This window comes from Malurus melanocephalus, unplaced genomic scaffold, assembly GCF_030028575.1.
Source record: "Malurus melanocephalus ecotype Western Australia unplaced genomic scaffold, MMel_1.1 scaffold_75, whole genome shotgun sequence".
In the NCBI taxonomy this organism is placed as follows: Eukaryota; Metazoa; Chordata; class Aves; order Passeriformes; family Maluridae; genus Malurus; species Malurus melanocephalus.
Window position 1 is genome coordinate 1567355 of NW_026623307.1, and position 19973 is coordinate 1587327.

Here is a 19973-nt window from a genome sequence, read left to right on the forward strand (position 1 = left end):
TCATGGTTCCCGCTGGCCTGGCGCACAGGCATCCCCACTCCTCCCCACGCAGCGCTGCGTCAAGGGCCAGTGCTCACGGTTGGACTGGCCCCGGGTTTTTCTCGCAGTGCTGCTACTGGAAACGGGAACCCAGGGAGCCCCAAGAGAGACTGAGCCCGCAGCCGCCCTCGGCAACCCGAAAAAGACAGCTGGAATACCGGCACAGSGTGCCCTGATCCTGGTGGGATTTTGCTTTAGAGCAAAAGGTAAGAGGACGGAGGAAGCTGTGGGGCAAACAATAAATGAACGACACACAGCAGAAGTCCAATAAAACTATGTTTATAAATAAAAACAAAGAGATTGGTGTTGTTTTTATAAAACCCAGCGGGTAGGGAARGGTAAGAGGTGAGCAGTGGCCAGGGAGACTGCTGGGGACAGTCTGACTCCAGCGGKCAGAGGGGAAGGAGAGGCTTCAGGGAGTCAGGGAGATGAACTGACAGCGCGTGAGAGCTGGCAGAGGGGCTGCAGGGGCACCGCAGACTCCCAAGGAGCAAAATACATTTCAACTCCATCGTATAAAAAACAGCAAACACAAGAAAGGCCAAAGGAGGCAATGTTTATGGAGAAAGCCATGGTGTGGCAGGAGGAGAGGGCGCCAGAGCGCCAGCACCAACAGCAGCAAGGTTGAGCGTGTCCATACTGTACCGTGCTTGGCCCTGGGCATGGGGAAAGAGCTGCCCCAGCCCCAGGCACGTCTCTGAGTACCCACAAGTGGAAGGAAGTAAGAAAGGCAGGGAGCACTGGAGCAGATTCAACTGTCCCAACATATTTGTGGGTGCTGAACCCAGAGGCCATGGTTCAGGCTGCAGTCTGGTCCCTGGAGAGCTTGTGTTGCCACCAGACACTGCTCACARCCCAGAGGGAGAGGGGCTGTCTCAGAGGTTTGTGCCTCCCAGCAGCCAGGGAGCAGCACCTGGCAGAGGAGGAGACAGACTCAGACCCTTCATAGGGCAAATACAGGGGACCTCCATGTTTCTCCAAAGCATGAAAGTGAACCAGTTGTGCTCCTCCCTTGCATTCTAACTCTGTTGAGGCCCTTGAAGATATCACATAGCTAAGCAGCAGYGCAACAGCAGGAGGGAGAAGGCCACAGCTGCCACTGCCAGCCCCAGGCATGGGACAGGCCCTACAAACAGGACAGGCAGCAGCACATTGCAGGCAGGAGGGCAAAGAGCAGGATGGAAGGAGCAGAGCTCTGCCCTTGAATTCCTCCAAAGTACCCAGGGCAGGTGTACGGCACTGAATCACATAAGAGACTGTGCACAGGCATTTGCCACCACTTTGGGCTGGATGCAGAGGTACAGCCCTAGTCCTGAGGCCTGGCCAAAGTAAAGGAGGGTCCTGCCCTGGGGCAGTGTCAGGCTCAGACCTGGCCCAATACATGGGCAAGAGAAGGGAGGCAAGAAGGAAGTGGCCGCATCTCTTCACTCCCTGGAGGCACTGAAGCCCTGGAACATTCATGCATTAGCCAAAAGGCAACTACAATGGGATTTAAAATACATATATAAGGCTGGTCCCTGCTCCCCTCTCAGGGCTGTGGGAAAGGCAGGGCATCTTCCGCGAGGGGGAGGAAAGAAGCCATCTTCAGCGCCATGCGTGCCCAGCGCCCCTGGAGCTCCGTGTCCTGCTGTCGGGCCACGCCATGCTCCAGCTCTCCCCCCCACAGGCGGCAGGCTCAGAGAAAGTCAAACACCCCGTAATTCTTTGCTGCTTGATAGAAGAAACACAAAAGGGTGAAAAGAAAGAAGAGATGTTTAGGGTGGAAAGACTGAGGCAGCAGTGACACACGGGCAAGCAGCACAGGGTGCTGGGACGGATGCGGATTAATGGGGTTAGAGAGGATGGCAGGAGGGAATTACCATCGGCAATACACAAGTCTGGTGGTGGGATGGGCTTGGCAGCACCCAGCAGGCCTGCCAGGCCTGTCCACCCTGCTCGAGGAGGGATTAGAATCAAGGTTTAGTTCCATTTATTTTTTTTTCCCTTTTTTTTTTCTTTTCGTTATCAAGACCAAAAAAAGAAACAAAAAAAAAACCCCAAAAAAACAAGGGGTGAAGCCAGGGCTGGTCCTAGGAAACAAACRACAGGGATGGAAAAGGGGAAGGAGGGACAGCAGACAGACAGGGGATGGGCGCTTCACATTACATCCACAAAGAACTCACTGGGGTTGCCCATGGCCATTCGGAAGGACTGTCTACTGGCTGTCAGTTCGGGGGGCACAGAGGCCAGGTCACGGCCCGGCGGTGCCCCGGGGGGCCCCATGGCTGATGGCGGTGGAGGCATCAGCAACATGGGGGGGCTGAAGAGAGGGGGGAGGCCGGGCGGCCCGTACGACTGCTGGCTGTGGTGGCTGCGGATGCTGTGAGCCAGGGAGTGCTGGCTGCGCTGGCTGTGCTGGCTGGCCGGCACCGAGCGCTCGCTGGCCGCACGCTCGCGCCGCATGCTGCTCCTCGTGGTGTGGTCCGACTCGCTCCCGCTGCCGCCTGACTTGGACTCCCCGGTCTTCTCTCTCTCCTTCCTCCTCTCGCTGCCGCTGCGATTGGAACCGCTGCTCCGGCTCCCTGTGAAGTTCACAAGGCAAGATTAGGCACCAGCTCGGACAGGTCAGGAAGAACGGATGCTCCTCCAGCCATGGGATGACTGCAACACGCTCTGGCACAGCCAGGTGCCAGCACTGTGCTCTCAGCCTCCTTTCAGCTGCGAGTCCCATGACCCTCCTGTGATGGCTTTTGCCCTGGCTMCCCCCACATATGGCCTTGCTCAAGCAACTTCTTTCTGCTGCTTCCTTGTACTGAACAGGACATCTGCCTGTCTGCAGACACATTTTAGTCCTTTTCACTCACCTTCACTGTGCTGGCTGCCTGCACTGCCCCCTCCGTAGCTGTAGCCTGGGTCAGGGAAGCCGGGATGGGGGTTGTATGGATGAGGTGGTGGATACTGATATGGGAAAGCCATAGGCCAGGGTGCAGCTCCTGGGTGGGGGAGTGGAGCCAAAGTGTCCTGATCGGAGGCACCGCTGGAGCCATCATGATCATGAAGAGACAGATTAGCCATGTCTGCAGAAAGAAGAGAAGAGGGGTTAATCCAAGCAGAAAAACAACCATGTATGGTGAAGCAGCTTTCTGTCCATTCTTGCTGATTGACAAGGATGGGATAAGAAAGAAGACACAAGATGCTGGCGCTCTCTCTGCTAGTCAGTGCCACCATTTGTGCTTCCTGGCTGAGCAACTGCCAGGCTGTGGGAGTCCAAGCTGTCACTCTAATAGAGGCCACATGAAACCTACAGCTCACCTGCCAATTCCTCCCCCCATCCCTCTTACTTGAGCAGAACCCAGCTGCCTGAACACTAAGCTCTTGCCAGCAAGTTCAAAGCCTGGAGACAGTCAGTAAAGACTAAGACACTGTTACGACTGCCCAGGAGAAACGATCATAGTAGGTGACATTGTCAATGCTGCTTCCAACTTCACTAGCCCAGCTGCAGCACAAGGGAGATGAGAAATTCTTCATTACTCCCTTAACAGAGTCTGTAGAACAAGGGGCCCAGCCTGATGACAATGGCTGTAGGTGTGTCCCCATGGTGCCAGCAGGACCTCTACCCCTCTCTCCTCTCCCTCCCACCCACACCAAGAGCCATACTTCCACAGAGGTCCCCGAAGATGTAATAGCACTGCTCTGAGAAGGTGATCTTGTTCACGGTGTGTCGGATGTAGCCAGCCTTCAGCAGATTGCTGGCATATTTGCGGGATTCACGGCGGTCTGTAAAGCCCTCCACATGGTGATAGAGCCAATCCACCACATCYGAACCTGCCACCAAATAGAGAGTCAAATTTAGCAAGAGCAAGGAAAATGGCAGGCCTTGAGGCAGTGAGCCACACTGCAGCCAAATGAAAGTGAGCCAAAAGGTTCAATTTGTGACTCCTGCCTAGTCAACAGTTTATTTCTGGTGACAAAGATGCTCCCTTGGACATCTGCTTGAAAACAGGCCACCCATTCCCCATCCCTGCCTCTGCTGTAGGTAGCACCGTCTCTTACCAATGAAGGCGTTTGGGATGGTGATCTTCAGCCACATGCGGTCACGCACCTCGAGGCCTGACTCTGGTGAGGCCATGGCTTTGACAATGGTGGCCATGTCACTGTGGATGGACAGGTGAAAGTCATCGAGGCCTGTGGTGTGGATGAAGGAAGGGAGGCAAAGGTGAGAGAAGACAGAAAAAACAAGGGGGCCACATGGAAGCATCACACACGGGAGGAATGGGCCAGGGAACAATACATCACGGACAGCCTTGGGGTGCATGCTGTGTAATGCCCCTTCCAGCTTTCCCATATTATCCTTCACACATCAGCTGTTTCCTCTTGGCCAAAGACCAAGCAAAAGTCACAAACTTATAACAAACTCCTGGCTTATTGCCTCACCCAAGCTCTCCATACCCTTGGTTCAGGGCTCTGTATACCAAATCACCCCAAASCTTGAGAAAGCAATTAAGAGCCCGATGCTCAGCAGGACCTGGCCCGACCACAAGGCTCTTTGCAACCAGCTGCTTCCTCCATCCTGCCCTATTTGTTGTCTGGGAGGAGCTCTCAATTGCTCCAGGGACATGCCAAATCCCTCTGGCCCCGCATTCTCACCCACTAACCGCTGACAGCTCTGAGYCTTTCCTCTGCACCTGCCACAGCTCTTCATTGCACCCAGGCTCCTCTACTCTCCTCACACAGAAGGCTAAAAACTGATATTAATTCCTCCAGGCAGATCTCCCACTGATCCAAGTGTCAGCCTGGCAAGAGCTGCCTCCCTCCCAGTCCCTTGGAAGGGCACCTCTGGCCCAGCCCAGCTGTCCCCAGGCAGATGTATTGCTCCTTTCACAGCRCAGTGAAGGCGAGGAGGCCGTGCAGCGGGTTCAGCACGGAGGCACGAGCACTTACGTTCAGTCTCTGGGATGGAGCTGGTGATGGAGGAGCTGGTGGAAGTGATTGTGCTCATGGATGGACTCATACCGTACGCTGGGTAGGTGCCAGTCATCGCTGCTGTGTGAGACACCCAGGCTGCCGGGTCGATGGGCCGGATGGGCTCACCTGCATTGAAGAAAAGAGTCAGTCAGTGGCTGTAAGAAATCACCACTTCATCAAAACAACCTCTGGGGAGGGACAGGGATTCAGCACAGCCCATTCCATCCCCAGTATTTGCCGGGACTCACCCGGATCGGAGCATGGAGAGTCTGGCCCAGCCCAGATCCGCTGGGGAGCAACTGGGAGAGAAAGAAGAGAGGGAGGGTCAGCAGGAGAGGTGCAGAGGGAGAGATCCCCCAATGACTTAAAGGGGGTTTCTCTTTCCTCTGGCGCCCCGAGCAAGTGACCTCCCTGCCCCAGTGAAACGCGTCCCCAGCGTGATGTGGGTAAGAGGGCTGGGCTTATGGGCTTTTTGGTCTGGGACTAGGACATAACAGCCTCCTAAAAGGAGTGCTGAAAAAAACCCCATCAAACCCCAATTCAGTGCCACATGGAGGAATCACACACACAYAGGGGAGGAATGAGACAACAACTGAGTAAGTGCTTAAGGCAGGGCTCTCACATGAGCTGGACACCAGCGCTAAGGGTGGGTCAGCTATCCACTTACTCCTGGGTAATGAGAAGCAGCCCCGTGGGCTGGGGTCCCAGCACTTGGCCACTGTCAGGGTGATGGGCCTGCAACAAAAAGGTGAGAGTTAGAACCAGAGCACASTAGCACAAACCCTGGCATGATGGGTGGATGCTGTTTGCTGGCTCTTTCCTGGGAGACAGGAAGAATTTGCCAGTAAAGTGACCTTGTTCCCCTCCAGCTATGGGTTTCCCTAGTGGCATGAATAAAATGATGTGACCCTGCTGAGGGTTGCTGATGACCCAAATAGAATCAGAGAATCACAGCACAGTTTGTTTAGGAAAGGACTTTTAAAGGTCATCKAGTYCAACTGCCCTGCAAARRGCAGGGACACAGCATYCCCACAAAAAAAGGGSCACAGACCCCAATTCCCCACCATTCCATAGGTTGCAATTCTTGCTTTGGGCATGAAAARCCAGAAATCAAAGCAACACCAAAACGCTAAGTTCTGAGCTTCTGCAGAGGCACTGGAGAGGTGRCTGGAAGACACAACTCACACCCCCCAAGCACACATTGTGCAGATGTCCCCGGACGAAAGAAACAAGCCAAGTACTCACCCTGGTTTGTGAACAATTTCCCTCAGCACTCGCACAGCATCATCGTTGCTCATGTTCTCAAAGTTGATATCATTTACCTGCAAACAATATAAAGAGGTGAGTCCCAGAGATGTGACCAGARGCTGAGCTCCCCAGTCAGCTCAGCAGTGACTCAGCTTCCCTCTTCCAAGCACAGCTTCCTGGGTTTAGCCTGCCAAAGTTCTCATGGAGGCTTCTGGGTCTTTTCTTATTGCTTTCCCAGCCCAAAGATGGAGATATGTGGGCGTGAAGTACCTGCAAGAGCATGTCTCCTGGCTCAATCCTGCCATCAGCTGCCACAGCACCGCCCTTCATGATRGAGCCAATGTAAATGCCTCCATCCCCACGCTCATTGCTCTGTCCCACAATAGAAATGCCCAGAAAGTTGTATTTCTCTACAGGGATGRAAAGAGAAAGAAGTAAGTCACCCCAAAGCAGCAGGCACAAGCAGCCCTAACCTCAGACAAACCATGTACTAATGATGGTTATTTTCACCCCTGTTTCAGAGACATATCCTGGGATACAAAGAGAAGCCAATCTCCTACAGAATCCATCTCCTCGCTCCTCCCCCAGGTGTCCTCTTTGTCCCCTCCCCAGCTCCCTCTCCATGACCCAATCTCATTTCATGCACGCTCCAGGCACATCACCCACTCACCCATATTCAGTGTGACTGTGATGATGTTCAGGGACATGGTGGAGTCTGTGATGCTGCTGAAGGACGATGACTGCAACAAAAGTGAAACATGAGCTATCCTTCTGTGCCTCAGTAACATTCCCAGCCCTAGCTTCCTCCACTTGTCCTTTCCTTCCTGTCACTCCTTGTGGCAGCACCAAGAAGGAAAGTATTCACCACAGCCACCACCCACAACTCCAGTCTTKTGCTGGGAGCTTTGCAGAGCCAGAGAACATCAGCCATGGTCCTTATGGCCTCTCTACAGCCAGGACTAGGCCTGTGATCCCAGCTCTTAGGACTATAATGGCCTGGAAAAGTTTACAGCACTTTATAAAGTCTCAGAACTTGCACACCCATCTAAAGCCATATCCACAGTAAAAACAGCTGAATGAATCCCTGAGAGCCCACCCTAACCTGCACTGCCCTCCCCAGGATACCCAGCCCCTCCCAGGGTACCCGCTCAATGCGTGGAGCCTTCTGTTTCCGCCGACGCCGCTTGTGCCTCCTCATTAGACGGGAAGCACTGCTTTGCTCTGTTGAACTGCTAAACCTGCAAGTGAAAGTGAGAGTCAGCTCTTCTGCTGCCATGGTGGATGTTCTAGCAGCAAGCAGCCATGGAAATGGCACAGGGAATAGAAGACTGCAGGGCCAWAGGGGAGAACATGCACATGGGGGACAGACAATGGCAGAGAGGGCTGCTGGGTGAGACAGAAGCAGGTCTCAACCCTGCAAAGRCATCTCTTTGTTCTGGGAGGCAGGTGGAAATTAATGTTTCCCCAAGATACACACTCTCCTACCTGCTGGTAGAGTCATCTTCATCTGAATCGAAGAAGCTGGTGGTCTCCAGCTCGCTGCTCATGAGTGTGGAGGAGCTCTCATACCCACCCAAGTCTCGGCGCCGCTCTCCCTTCACTGTCCCGTTCACCCTGGGTGCTATGAAAAGACAAGAATCAGTGGGTTTGAGACAAACCACTTCCCCTATGTAAGGCTCATGGAAACTTCCTCAGAACAAATCTGGCCATCAGTCAATCCCATCTACTRCCAGCAACTGYCAGTCTACCCTGGGTTCAGATCCAYCTTCTATGGGATACCTCTTCTATCACTACAAGGTAGGGAAGAGGCTGATGGGCCAATAAGAAAAATGCTGCTAAACTTGTGGAAGACTTGCAGCTAGCTCCTTAGTATAGCAAGATGCAGCACACAGTGACAAGGCTAAAGCACACTTTGCTTCTCACCTAAGAAGACAGGCACAAATGTCTCCTGCTCTTGAGGTTTTACARCAGATATCTCCTTTGACCCCAAAGTGTTCAACACCAAGTTCTGATGCAACAGAGGTATWAGCTCCTGCCTCCAAAGTGAGCCTATGGCCCTTCTAAAAGCCATAGAATAGCCTTTCTGAGCTGGGAAGGTTCTGCAGAGCAGAGGTGCAGCTGGTGCTGTCCCCATGCCTCAGCCATACCTTGCAGAGCTCTCACCATGTTAGCAACACTCACCATGCTCAGGCCCATCTGTCCGACGAGGTCGTTCCCTCTGCGACGACACCACCGAGTCTGTCTCTGTCTCATTGTCCAARTTTTCCCGACTTCCCCCAGTGTTAGGGCTGTGATGAGATCAAAGCAACAAATATGTTCAACAGGGAACAACTTGACAAAACTCTCTCTACCTCTGTCCTGACCAACACAAAGTTCCAGCCATCATCCATCTCCTTGAGGGATAGGAACAACCACAGCACATATATGGGTTCAAGGCAAAGGACTGGGGATGCTGTGCCRGCTCTTTCCCTGCACTATTTTCAGCATGCCCTTGTCTGTTGAATAATGCAGCTTCACTTCAAATCTGCTCCCAGCCCTGTTCTCCTCCCCTCTTGCTGGCATCCCTAACATTTTGGGTAAGAGTGTCCCAGCCTGGTCTGGGACACTGGTCTGGATTACAGCAAACCCACTCTGTGTCCCTGGGAAACCAGAACAGATGTCCACATAACTTACTGGAAAGAGGGGGGCCTGGAGTCTCCAATTCCTCCTGTGCGCTCCATGGARGGTGGCAGCTCTGTCTGGTTATCAGCACAGACCGAGCCAGCATCTGAATGGGAACCCTCTGCAGACACCAGCTGGAGGGACGAGAGAGAAGGAAACTGAGAAAACATTTACAAGAGTGGCCAAAAGAGCTGGCCAAAAGCCTGCCTGGCCCARGATCTCATCTCTGGCAGTTGACAACAGCAGATGCCCAGGAGCGGGTATGGAACAGGCCAAGCGTGTAGCAACATTCCCTCTTGAGGCCTTCCCAGACACTGGCTATTTGTGGATCAGGAATTCCTGACCCAGCAGTGAAGCCCRGGTCGGTGACAGCCCAGCTGGGACACTTTGACATCACCTGCACACCCAGACCACACACTCAGGTAACCTTTAGCACACATCACTGTAGCACAGAGTGGGCTCCCCCAGTTCTCACACTGAAGGACACTGTTACCAGTCATTCCTCAGTTCTAGCAGCTTCTACACTTCTGTCTTCAAGCTGGGACCCAGCAGGACTTGCACCTTTCCAACCCTTGGAAGCTGGAGGTAACAGAGTTCAGGACCACGGCTGGCTTGAAATAGACTCCTGAAACAGGCTCTTTTTCTGGCTTCCATATAGCCTTTGCCAGCTTTCAGGCTGTGTTAATCCGACTGGCTTGAGTACAACCTTCAACCCATCTCTGGGATGCTCAGATTCCCCAGTGCACAAATTCAAKAAAGGGTTAAACCCCAGAAACTCTTTATACCAACCATGCTGTGGTGCAGCCCAGGCACAGCAASATCCATTATTCTGGCTCTATAATAAACCACCAATTTCAGGGCTCAGGCAATGAGCTGGAGCCCTCTCCCACAAGCCATGGGCTTGCCAGTGGAGTGAAACAGAGGACAGCACTATGAGCTGTTCTCCAGTATTGCTCTTTATCCAGGTTTGCACGCTCCCTTACTTTCAAGCAGTAATGAACTGGGCTAATCCAAATACAGCCAAGCAAGAAAGCAATAAAAAGCCTCTTCCTTGACAAAGGCATTCAGAGATCTCCRGAGCAGAGGTGACAGGGCCCCAAAGGGATCTAACAGAGCTGAGGGATGCCCACTGTTGCTCAGGACAGAAGAAACATGAAACATGGGCTGGAAAGAAGCTGATGGCTGCTGTCCAAATCGTAACACTTGGTGAAAATGCAGGGGCAACACTACTGCTTGTTGGTGACAGAACCACATCTGCATGGAGCCAGGAGCAGATGCCAATTCGAATGCTGGAGGTACAGTCTATTTATACAGGTCTTCAGTGTTTCCCAGCATCATTAATGAAGAGTTGTGCCCTGCCCATGTTCAAGAACTGGGGAAACCCAGATAAGGGGGGGATAGACTTCATAGATCATCATTAGGGTAACAGATGAGAGGTCTGTTACCAGAGATATTGTTAACAGAGACAGGGATGCAGCTGGGGCAAGGAAGACAGAACAGCCTCGAAAAAGCTGGAGTCAAGGCAGCAGACAGGGCAGAGAGCAGCCGGGGGTGTCAAAAGCTGCAGAGCCCGCCCCACAAGCCCCAGGACAAGCCCAACAGCTGCTGCTYTCACAACTGTCTAACCAGCTCTTGTCTCACACTCAGGTCAGCTTCTTTCCCTCCAGCAAGCCCCAGACACATGCCTGGCTCTGCTCCTGGCACCTTCCTGGTGACTTGTCTTCCCAGGACACATCCCACTCCCTGAGGGCCACATCCCTGCTCTGGAAGCCACTGCCCAGAAGCATAGGRTAGAAAAGATGCTGGAAGTGGCCAACATTGCCTAGAGAAAAGTCATATAACACTTCATGCTTGAAAATCTCAAGGCAACATCAAGCAAATAGATCTGGACAGAGGGAACTAGCCACAGGCAGSTGTCAAACAGCAGTGAGGAGAGTTGAGGGGGTGTTCCCAAGCAGGCGGATTGATGCTGTCTTCCTCTAACACTCCCAAGGCTGGGATTTCCTCCCAGGAAGGTTTTGATAACCATCCTGCACTTTGCCTGCTTCTTACACTGTCAGGAAATACTTGCTTGGATTCAAGCCCCTGTCTTTCCCTGCTGCTAAAATTAACACCGAATTCCAAAAATAGCTTCATCCCAGCCTGTCCATCAGAAGCAGCAAAAAAAAAGCAAGTGCTCCACTCTCAGGCACCAAACCACCTATGGACAAGGAGACTTTCAGCAGAGGTASAAAAAGGGACCATCAGGTGCACCGAGACTGTCATCATCCTTCATGCAAAAGAGCTGGTAATGATGCTCACTCCAGGCACAAGTTCCCTGCAAGGATGCAGAGAAGCAGCACAGTGGTCACACCAGACAGACCCACACAAGATTTCTGCCACCCAATACTGAACAACCAGAGAGCCTCTACAAGGAAAGCCAGCAGCTGCATGGATGTATGGATCACAAGGAAAAACACACCAGGTAAAAATGGAGCACCAGAAAGCATTTAGAAACTCTGGGACTCCCCATAGGGCASGTGAGAGCAAAAAGCAGCTGGACAGGGAGGGGTGGGCAGACATCTTGGGGCAGATGCAGCAGCAGCGGGATGGATGCAGAGGAATATATCGTGGCCAAGAGCGGGACRGAGGCTGTTTTCCAAAGGGCCTGGATAACCGCTAGAGGGAGGACGGCAGGCATCCGGCCCCAGCTCTTTGTGTGAGAGCACAGCACAGCGTTTTTCTCCCTGCTCCAGTCTGCACCCTGTTCCCCTGRCTGGAATCCCAGCGGCAGCCAGGCCGGCAGTGGGGCACCTGCCAACCCCGTCACTGTTTGGTGCAAGGACAGAAGCAGAATTAGGTCTGACTTAGCCTGATTTGCTGAGGGTTGAYTGTTTAGGAGCTATTTAGAGGCCTTTGAAAAAAAGGTACTTGGGGCTTGGCTCTGCTTCTGGTGTTAGATGCTCACATCCCCATCAGCAGAGGCAAAACCAGATGATGGGCCGGGGAGACTCTCCCCCCACTAACTGAGGGTCTCCATGGGGACARAGGGCAGCATGCGGGCAGGGAACAGAGCATGTGCATGGCATGGTACTGAGGGAAAAGCTTGTCCTGCAGCTGCCCAGGCAGTACCTTTRGTCTTCAAGGCAGTCAAATCCAGTCCGCTTCACCAGCACTAAAGTCACTTAAGCCCTTTGCGCCAGTCACTGGAGCGGGACTTTCCTTGGAAAGCTGACCCTGCCATAGGGGCACAGGGGTTATGCTGTGGACAGGCCATGACCACAATCTCTGCCAGGCATGAATTACCGTGAGCTCTTCATAGAGGTGTCCCCCATCTTCCCCAGCACAGGGGATCCAGAATCACAGAGCCCCCTTTCCAACTGAGGGACTGCCGTGTGGGGACCCAGCTCATCAGCTTCATGAGCAGCCAGCACACCAACAGTATGGAGCAGTCCCTGTGCCTTGCTTGGCACTACACATCCAAATGGTGTTTTTCAGAGAAGGCACAAACAGGCAGAGAGATACCGAACGGGCTTGCTTACCCAGGACACCACGCGGCCATTGAAGCAGGGAAGCTTGGCATTGTCRTCCGAGATCTCTTCTTTCACCACCCTGCAGAGGGGAGAGGAGGTAGTCAGAGCTGAGKCCAGGACTTCAGAGGAAGAGGAGACTTTGCCAGATAGGTATTTGCACACAACAGGCAGCCCAGGCTTGGGGATGGAGCAGGAGAGRACTGGCAGTTCTCTCCTGCTGCCAGGCCACAGGTTCCTATGCCCACAGCCATGACTGGCAGCCTGGAGAGAAGCCAAAGGCAGAAGAGCCTTTGCATGTGCATGCAGCTCCTTCATTCCCCAGTTCACATTTTCATCATTAAAATCAAAATTCAGGTGCATATCATAGAACCAYAGAATTGCTTAGGTTGGAAAAGACCTTTAAGACCATCAAGTCCAAGTATTASCCCAGCACTGCCAAGACCACCACCAAACCATGTCCCCAGGTGCCACATCTACCTGACTTTTGAACACCTYCAGGGATGGTGACTCCACCACTCCACTGGGCAGCCTGTTTCAATACCTGACAACCCYTTCAGTGAAGAAACRTTCCTAATGTCCAATCTAAACCTYCCCTGGCACAACTTGGGGCTATTTCCTCTTGTCCTGTTGTTTCTTGTTTGGAAGAGGCCAATCCCCACCTGGCTCCAAATTTCTTTCAGGGTGTTGTAGAGAATGAGAAGGTCCCCTCTGAGTCTCATTTTCTCCAGGCTAAACAACCCCAGCTCCATCAGCTGCTCCTCATAGGACTCGTGCTCCAGCTCTGTTGGCCTTTTCCAGACACACTCCAGCACCTCCAGGTCTATCTTGTAGTGAGGGGCCCAAAACTGAACACAGGGTTTGAGGTGTGACCTCACCAGTCCCAAGTACAGGGGACAATCCCTGCCCTGTTCCTGTTGGCCATGCTATTGCTGATACAAGCCAGGATCCCACTGACTTTCTTGGCCAGCTGGGCACACACTTCATCATGTTCAACCAGCACTCACAGGTCCTTTCCTGCCTGACAGTTTTCCAGCCATCTATCCTCYACCTGCAGAGCTGTGTGGGGTTGCTGTGACCCAGGTGGAGGACCCAGCACTTGGCTTTGTCAAACCTCATAGAACTGGCCTTGACACATTGATCCAGACTGTCCAGATCTCTCTGCAGAGCCTTCCTACTCTCCAGCACACCAACACTCCCACCCAACTTAGTCATCTGTGAACTGAGTGTGCCCTCAATCCCCATGACCAGATCATCAATAGAGATATTAAACAGGACTCGCACAGTGCTGAGCCCTGGGGAGCACCACTGTGAGCAGTCAAYGGGTGTAGCTCCATTCCCCAAGAATACAACAGGTCCAGTGAGTGCCCTCCCTAGATGGTTCCCTCACCCGCTGTATCAAGAAGTTCTTCCACACACTCCAGCAACCTCCCAGATTGCTTCTGCTGCACAACAGACATATTTCCACCAGTTTGCTTGTTTCTAAAGAAATATATAATTTAAGCCTCTTTATAATGATCTGAAAGAATCATAAATTATGCCAAAGATTTCTAAYAGATGAAAGTGAAATACATTAAACATGCAGCCTACCAAATGATACTGTTGCTTTTTAATTATATACAAAATCTTTCAACATCACTTCAAGCTTTATAGTTGCGCCATAATGTCATGTCCCTGCGTTACACAAACAGCTACATTATTATCAGCCTTCATAGTGAAAGAAGCACTAACTTTGTTTTTTCCCAAGAGTAAAAAAAATAAAAAGGATCAATTTTCTTTGGAGAGTAAGTTTATTTTAATTTTAAGTATCACTAGACCCCTAAATACTTTTTCCAAGGAGAAACTGCAAATTCAAAAGATTCAATTAATACTATCTTCGATAAATCAAATAGCAATATAGGCCTTAACAAGTTAATTTCCTTTTCTACTTAATGACAACATTTTAAGCACTCTTATTTAATACAAAGACATATTAACATTAGTATGTTCCCCCTTCCAAACTACATCTAAGGCAGCTTGACATATCTTATGCTTAAAATATACAGTAACTAAATAGTGAATAAATTATGTAGAGGGGGAAAAATATCCAACAGAAAAAGAACAAAGTAACAAATGTGAAACCAAGAGAAATTACGTATTAAAAGCAAGTAGATTATAAGTATCTAACAAAACTCAGAGGTGGAATCCTATCAAGAGCTCTGAAGAGTCCCCAAGCCAGTCCCCAACTCACGGAGAATYGAAGAAGATGCAAAGGTGGGACACRGAGCTGTGACCCATTGCCCCAGAGTGCCATCAAGTCACAGCACGCTGGGGCTTGGAGAAACAGGTACTCTGGGCTCCTGGCTGCGCTSCCTGGTGTGCCAACAGCTGCCCCAACTGTCCCCGAAAACAGGAYGCAAGCTTGCCAACACTCACACGACATCAGCAAAAGGCAAATGAACAGTGTGGAAGCCCAAACCTGGGGAGCAGGCTCGCTCCACCCTGCCAGCCCCACTGGTTGCACCGGTGTARCAAATGCTCAGCACAGGGCTGTCCCATGGGATAAACGGCAGCACATCCCCAGGCCTTTGCTGGCAGCTGGCACTCACAATCCCTGACAAAACTGGAGAACCAGCAAAGGGACTGCACAAAGGCTACCTATCCCCATAAGGCACAGATGAAGAGGTCACGGTTTGAGCAGTCTAATCCACTCCCAGGATGTGTGTTAATTCCTATTGCACAGATGGAGAAGCAGGAAAAGCAGGAAAGAAGCAATGATGATGGATTAAAACCCTGCTGGTTTAATGCTTCTTCAGCATGTTCTGTGCCAGCCTCTGTCCAAAGYCCCCGCAGCCCAGACGAATGTCAAACACAGGCAGGGAACCCCTGAGACCCAGCCCCTTTGGGGTCCACATCGGCCCTTTCCAATGCAGGCAAGTTGTTGTCTTCTCACTTCCAAGTGCATACAGACATGCACCCTGCCCTGGCTGCACTAGCATCCATTCATCCTGTCGCCAGCAGCCTGGACTGCATCCAATTCCTAGAGAGAACTTCAGGGAGAGCCAATTTTCAGTGCTACATGCCTGCTCAGGGACACAGAGGCCTGACTGTGGGTGAAGGGACAGGGTGATATATTTGCTGGGTCAAGGTGACCAACTGCTCAGCACAAGTGAACTATTCCACTTCCAGTGGGGACACAGGAAACCAACCCCAAGACCCGCCCATTCAGCCTCAGCTGCAATGCCTGATGGAGAACAAGCTCCCTCTGTCCTGAGAGCTGGTCCCTCCTCWCTCTTATTACCCTGTGGCTGCCCCAGACATCCCAGGGGTCAGCTCCACCCTAGAGCAGTTTTCTCCCTTCTTTCCCAGCCACTACATTATTTATCACTATTTATCACCCAGATGCCAGAGCARAATGGATTATATATTTAGACTCTACAGAGCAAAAACTGATAGTGCTAGTCAGGCACATGCCGAGCAAGAATATCCCTGCAGCGCTCCTCACATCTGTCACCCCTCACACCATCCCAGCTATTCGTGCCCCGCATTCCTTTCCAGCCTCAGCCTGAACTGCAGCCTTCCTCGGCCATTCCTTTCCAGCCTCAGCCCAAGCTGCAGCCTTCCTCCTCCCACCTCTCACCACTCTTCCAGTCACACTTCTCGCACGGACACAACCGCAGGTTCACACGTCAGAAGCCATCGAGTGAGCAGCCTCTGGGGGAGCTGTGAGCAGTGCCACGTTTCTGCTCCACGCTTGCACGGGGAGGCAGCCATGAGGTGAAACTGTCCCGCAGATATGCAGGCAGGGAAAACCATCCYGTGAATGTGCTGCGAACAGCCCCCACCTGATGGGATCTGAGCCCGGGAATCCTGAAAGAGCAGATACRGGAGGAGTTCAGGCTCCCTCGGTTCTCACCAAGCCTTTCCTTTTGGCTGAACCACCAGAGTTCAGGGAAAACATCTGCCTAAGGCTGATTTCAGTGAGACTGCTTTGAGTTTACTGTCAGGTTTTGAATGTTCCCATGTCCTGCTGGGGGYTGAGTGCAACACGGCTGAGAATGGCGGCCAGGAAAAAACCCTTTTATGTGGAGGCAACCCGAGCCTTGCCCAGGYGAGCACGAGTCCAGGCCCTTTGGTACTGCTGCTCTGCCCAGAGAATCRCCCTGCGGCTGAACACCGACCGGCCTCCTTCCCATCCCGTGGCCAACAGACATGCCGAGGCCAAGCTGCAGTTCAGTGCCTGGCCCGCAGGCCCAGCGCTCCCCAGCACTCATCTGCCTTGAATTTTCCAACAAAGAGACCTGCAGGAGGGAGGAAGGAGGGAGGGTTACAGGGGAAGGCAGGCCGAGTGGGCGGATGATTCCATCGCCATCCCCAGCGACACGGGGCCAAGCTGGGGGTGGGGGGAGGAGGAGGAGGAAGAGGAGGAGGGGACAAGGCTCTGGCTGCGCAGGAGCCCGGCTGGGGTGAGCGGAGGGGGCTGCCAGGGCTGACACAAGCAGCACATCTGCTCCCWTGCAGCTGGGGGAGGGGAAGGGACAGCCCCGGCAGCAGGGAGGGAAGCAAAGGAAGCCCAGCTCCAATGCTGGCTCCATCCCTATCCTCCCACCAGCTTCTCCGTAGGAGCCGGCAGACCCTCTCCCCACAGCCTGGGAAGATGCCACACTCCCAGCTTCCCTCCCACTGCCTTGCCGGCAGGAGCAGCTGGCAGCCTGAAACATGGATGCAGAGGCGGTGAGGGACAGGCAGGCAGACACTGCCTTCTCCGGGGAGTTCCAGCCTGGYTCAGGAAATTAGAGGGTATTTTATATCACAGAGTCATGTCCTAGGAATGAAGGGAAGGTGGAGAAGAAGAGAGTGTGCACAGAAGAGAAAGGAGGCCATAAACCCCAAGCCGCGGAGACGGCTGCGCYGTGTCAGACCCCGGCTGTGCACACATCACCAGTGCAGCTGCTTGTGCTCCAGCCTCCTCGTTTCCCCTCGGTGGCCTCCAGCCTGGCTGAGGCTGCGGATACAAGCAAGTTTCTAGCTTCAGCCAGCTCYGGTCTCCCCTGAGCAGCATCCGCTAGCCACAGTGAGGTCCCTACGAAGAACTCGGAGTAATACGAGCCCAGAGAAGCAAGAAATCCAAGACGCATGGACAAAGGCTTCCACAGGATTTGAACCTCAGATTTGGAGAGAGGCTGGAGCTCAGCAGCAATTACTGCTGTGGCAGTTCTGCCCCCCAACTTGCCTATCTAAAGGGCTGCAGCAGCAAGGATACTCAGAGAGAAGAAATCACAGATGTGGTGGCAAGTGGAAAAGCTGAATGTGGCATCAGAGGGGTCAATACCAAGAAGAGCTTGATAGCCAGGATGAAAAATAAGGGATATGCAAAGATTGAGAAGACAACTGAGCAGTGACAATTTCACACTAAAGGTGCAAAGTTAGTAGAGCAGATGAAAAAAAGTAAAATTATCTCCTCAAGTTTAGTTCAATTATTAAGAGGAAAGACCTTTACAGAACAGCAATGTTTTGTCCAGTGCAAAGCCCAAAAATTCRATTATAAACAATATTCTGTTACAGCATTCCAGAAGTACACAATTAGGTTGGTCATTCCTGTAAACTTAATAGCCCCCATCTCCTGCAGCTCACAAAAGAAGAAAAAACCTCAACCAAACAAACAAAAAAAAAACATCAGGAGACAATTCTATCCAATAGCACAAGCTTCAGGGATTTACACACTAGAAATGTGATCTCATTTTCAAGACCTGTAGTACATTCCCCTTAGGGCAGGGATGTTTTGCTTCTAAATGATTGTATAGATTAATAATGCTGCATAGCAAAAGGAAGCACCTTCATGTTTTACTGCCCAAATGTGAGCAGCTCCTGACTCCAGAGCAAAATCCTCATCTCTTCTGCAAGATAATGCTGAGGSCACAGGGATGAGCTCTGCAGCCATTTCACCAGAAAAGAAAACTGGACAGGGCAATTCTCCAGGAGAGCTGGGATTTCAGATGGGAAATATGTGCCTGTTAAGACTAAGCCCAGACACGATATGTGTTCTTCCTATRGGGATATAATTCACCCAAGGGCTGAATTCACAGGCCCAACCAAAGAATACACATGGCAGTAATCACACATGTACTGGAGAGACCTCGGGCTTTGCAGGCAAACAGGACGTATCAAACAGGATTAGAGGATTTCAGTTGTCTGYCTCTGTAAACCAAGGCATTCTTTGGGTCTCCTCCACAGTATTTTTACCTCCTGTACAAAGAGGTACACTTTGTATGGCACTGGGGTGAGAAGGGCTCTCTGACCACAAACAGACTGTCACTCTCCCATTTAAGTTCCCTCCCAAGCCCCCAGACAGGGTATTCCRCACTGCTCCTCTATACAGCAGCACAGAGCAAAAAGAGAAACAGATTTGTAGATGGTTTAGCTCTGTCAGACCTTCCTCCCCAGGAGCTGCTGTCCTCCTGTCTGTCCCTGCACGACATGTGAATGTGAGATCCTTTGCAGCACTGTCTTTAYCTGGTGCGCTTTTTAAGAATCAAGAAGCACAAACCAGCTGTTAGCAGCTGTCCTACTACCACAACAATAACACACCTCTGCATTTGAGCAGGAAAGGCYACCCCTGTCCTCTTAACAAGACCAGGAAGCATCACAAGAACTCCTCAAAGGCCATCCCATTTCAAGCTGCTATYCATGCTCCTCAAAAGGAGACTTTTGTGTTTTCAGAGAATGATTTGGGTTGAAAAGGACATAAAAGACCATTTAGYTCCAATTCCCCTGCTATGGGCCTAGAGCCTTCCACAATCATCTCGTTTTTGCTGCCTCACAGCCTCCCCATGCACCACCCCCAGTTYGCTGTACTAGCTCCCCCACGGTCAGTCAGGCAAGGGCTGAACAGACATCCAAGATGCCAACTGTTTTCCCTGAGAACTCCTCATCGACACATTYGCAATCACTCCACTAACAAACACTGGAATAACAAGAGTCCACAAGTTCGGGTGATGCTTGGCTCCAGCTGGTCCTGTGCTCAGTCCTACAGGCATCACTGGGTGGGAGATGACAGAGAACAGATCTCTGTTCACCTAGTCCAAAGACTGGAAAAGGAATGGTATTTAGGAAGGAGCCACCCAGCCTCAAAGGCCTTGTGCTGCCCAGGAGCAGCACTTATCAAAGCAAAGCTACAGACTGATTTCATGGYGAGCACAGAGCCCTGGTGGCTCCTCCTGCGTTGATCCCAGAGTGACCATCTGGCTGCAGCCCTGTTCCACAAACAAGCCTGACAGGCCTGTCTTCCACCGACCCACAGGAAGCTGCACAGGGACTGCAGGAGGCACCTCCATGCTAATTAATCCTGCCCTGCCCAAGCGATGCTTCCAACCTCCGGAAGGACATTTACAGACATCATCAAAGGAAGCATTCTGCAGGCCCCCAAAGGTTCAGTGACACTTTGAGTCTCTTTGAATTGGAAATCAGGACAAACGGGAACTTCCAGCAGAAGCCCAGTAAGGTTCTTCACCCTGCTAGCTCAGTTTCAGCTCCTCAGTAACTCTAACAGCTTGCACAGCCCAGCACAAAGATAAAAGACAAGTACAAGGACTC

General features: G+C 51.9%; 1 protein-coding gene across 2 annotated transcripts in view; it reads right to left on the bottom strand.

The window, feature by feature from the left end:
• Positions 1 to 302: 302 nt before the first annotated feature.
• DVL3 (dishevelled segment polarity protein 3) overlaps positions 303 to 19973 on the bottom strand; it is a 32613-nt gene continuing 12942 nt past the window's right edge. Inside the window, exons 2-16 of one of the 2 annotated variants that reach the window (XM_057367143.1) lie at positions 12414 to 12483; positions 8905 to 9026; positions 8413 to 8519; positions 7717 to 7852; positions 7376 to 7469; positions 6902 to 6971; positions 6502 to 6641; positions 6229 to 6305; positions 5651 to 5718; positions 5232 to 5282; positions 4960 to 5109; positions 4072 to 4203; positions 3676 to 3843; positions 2883 to 3095; positions 303 to 2600 (exon numbers count right to left, since the gene is read on the bottom strand). In XM_057367143.1, the coding sequence (XP_057223126.1) occupies positions 2176 to 2600; positions 2883 to 3095; positions 3676 to 3843; positions 4072 to 4203; positions 4960 to 5109; positions 5232 to 5282; positions 5651 to 5718; positions 6229 to 6305; positions 6502 to 6641; positions 6902 to 6971; positions 7376 to 7469; positions 7717 to 7852; positions 8413 to 8519; positions 8905 to 9026; positions 12414 to 12483 (2023 nt within the window). In that variant the 3' untranslated portion in view covers positions 303 to 2175. The remainder of the gene's footprint in view (positions 2601 to 2882; positions 3096 to 3675; positions 3844 to 4071; positions 4204 to 4959; positions 5110 to 5231; positions 5283 to 5650; positions 5719 to 6228; positions 6306 to 6501; positions 6642 to 6901; positions 6972 to 7375; positions 7470 to 7716; positions 7853 to 8412; positions 8520 to 8904; positions 9027 to 12413; positions 12484 to 19973) is intronic. The other variant, XM_057367144.1, reaches the window with a different exon arrangement.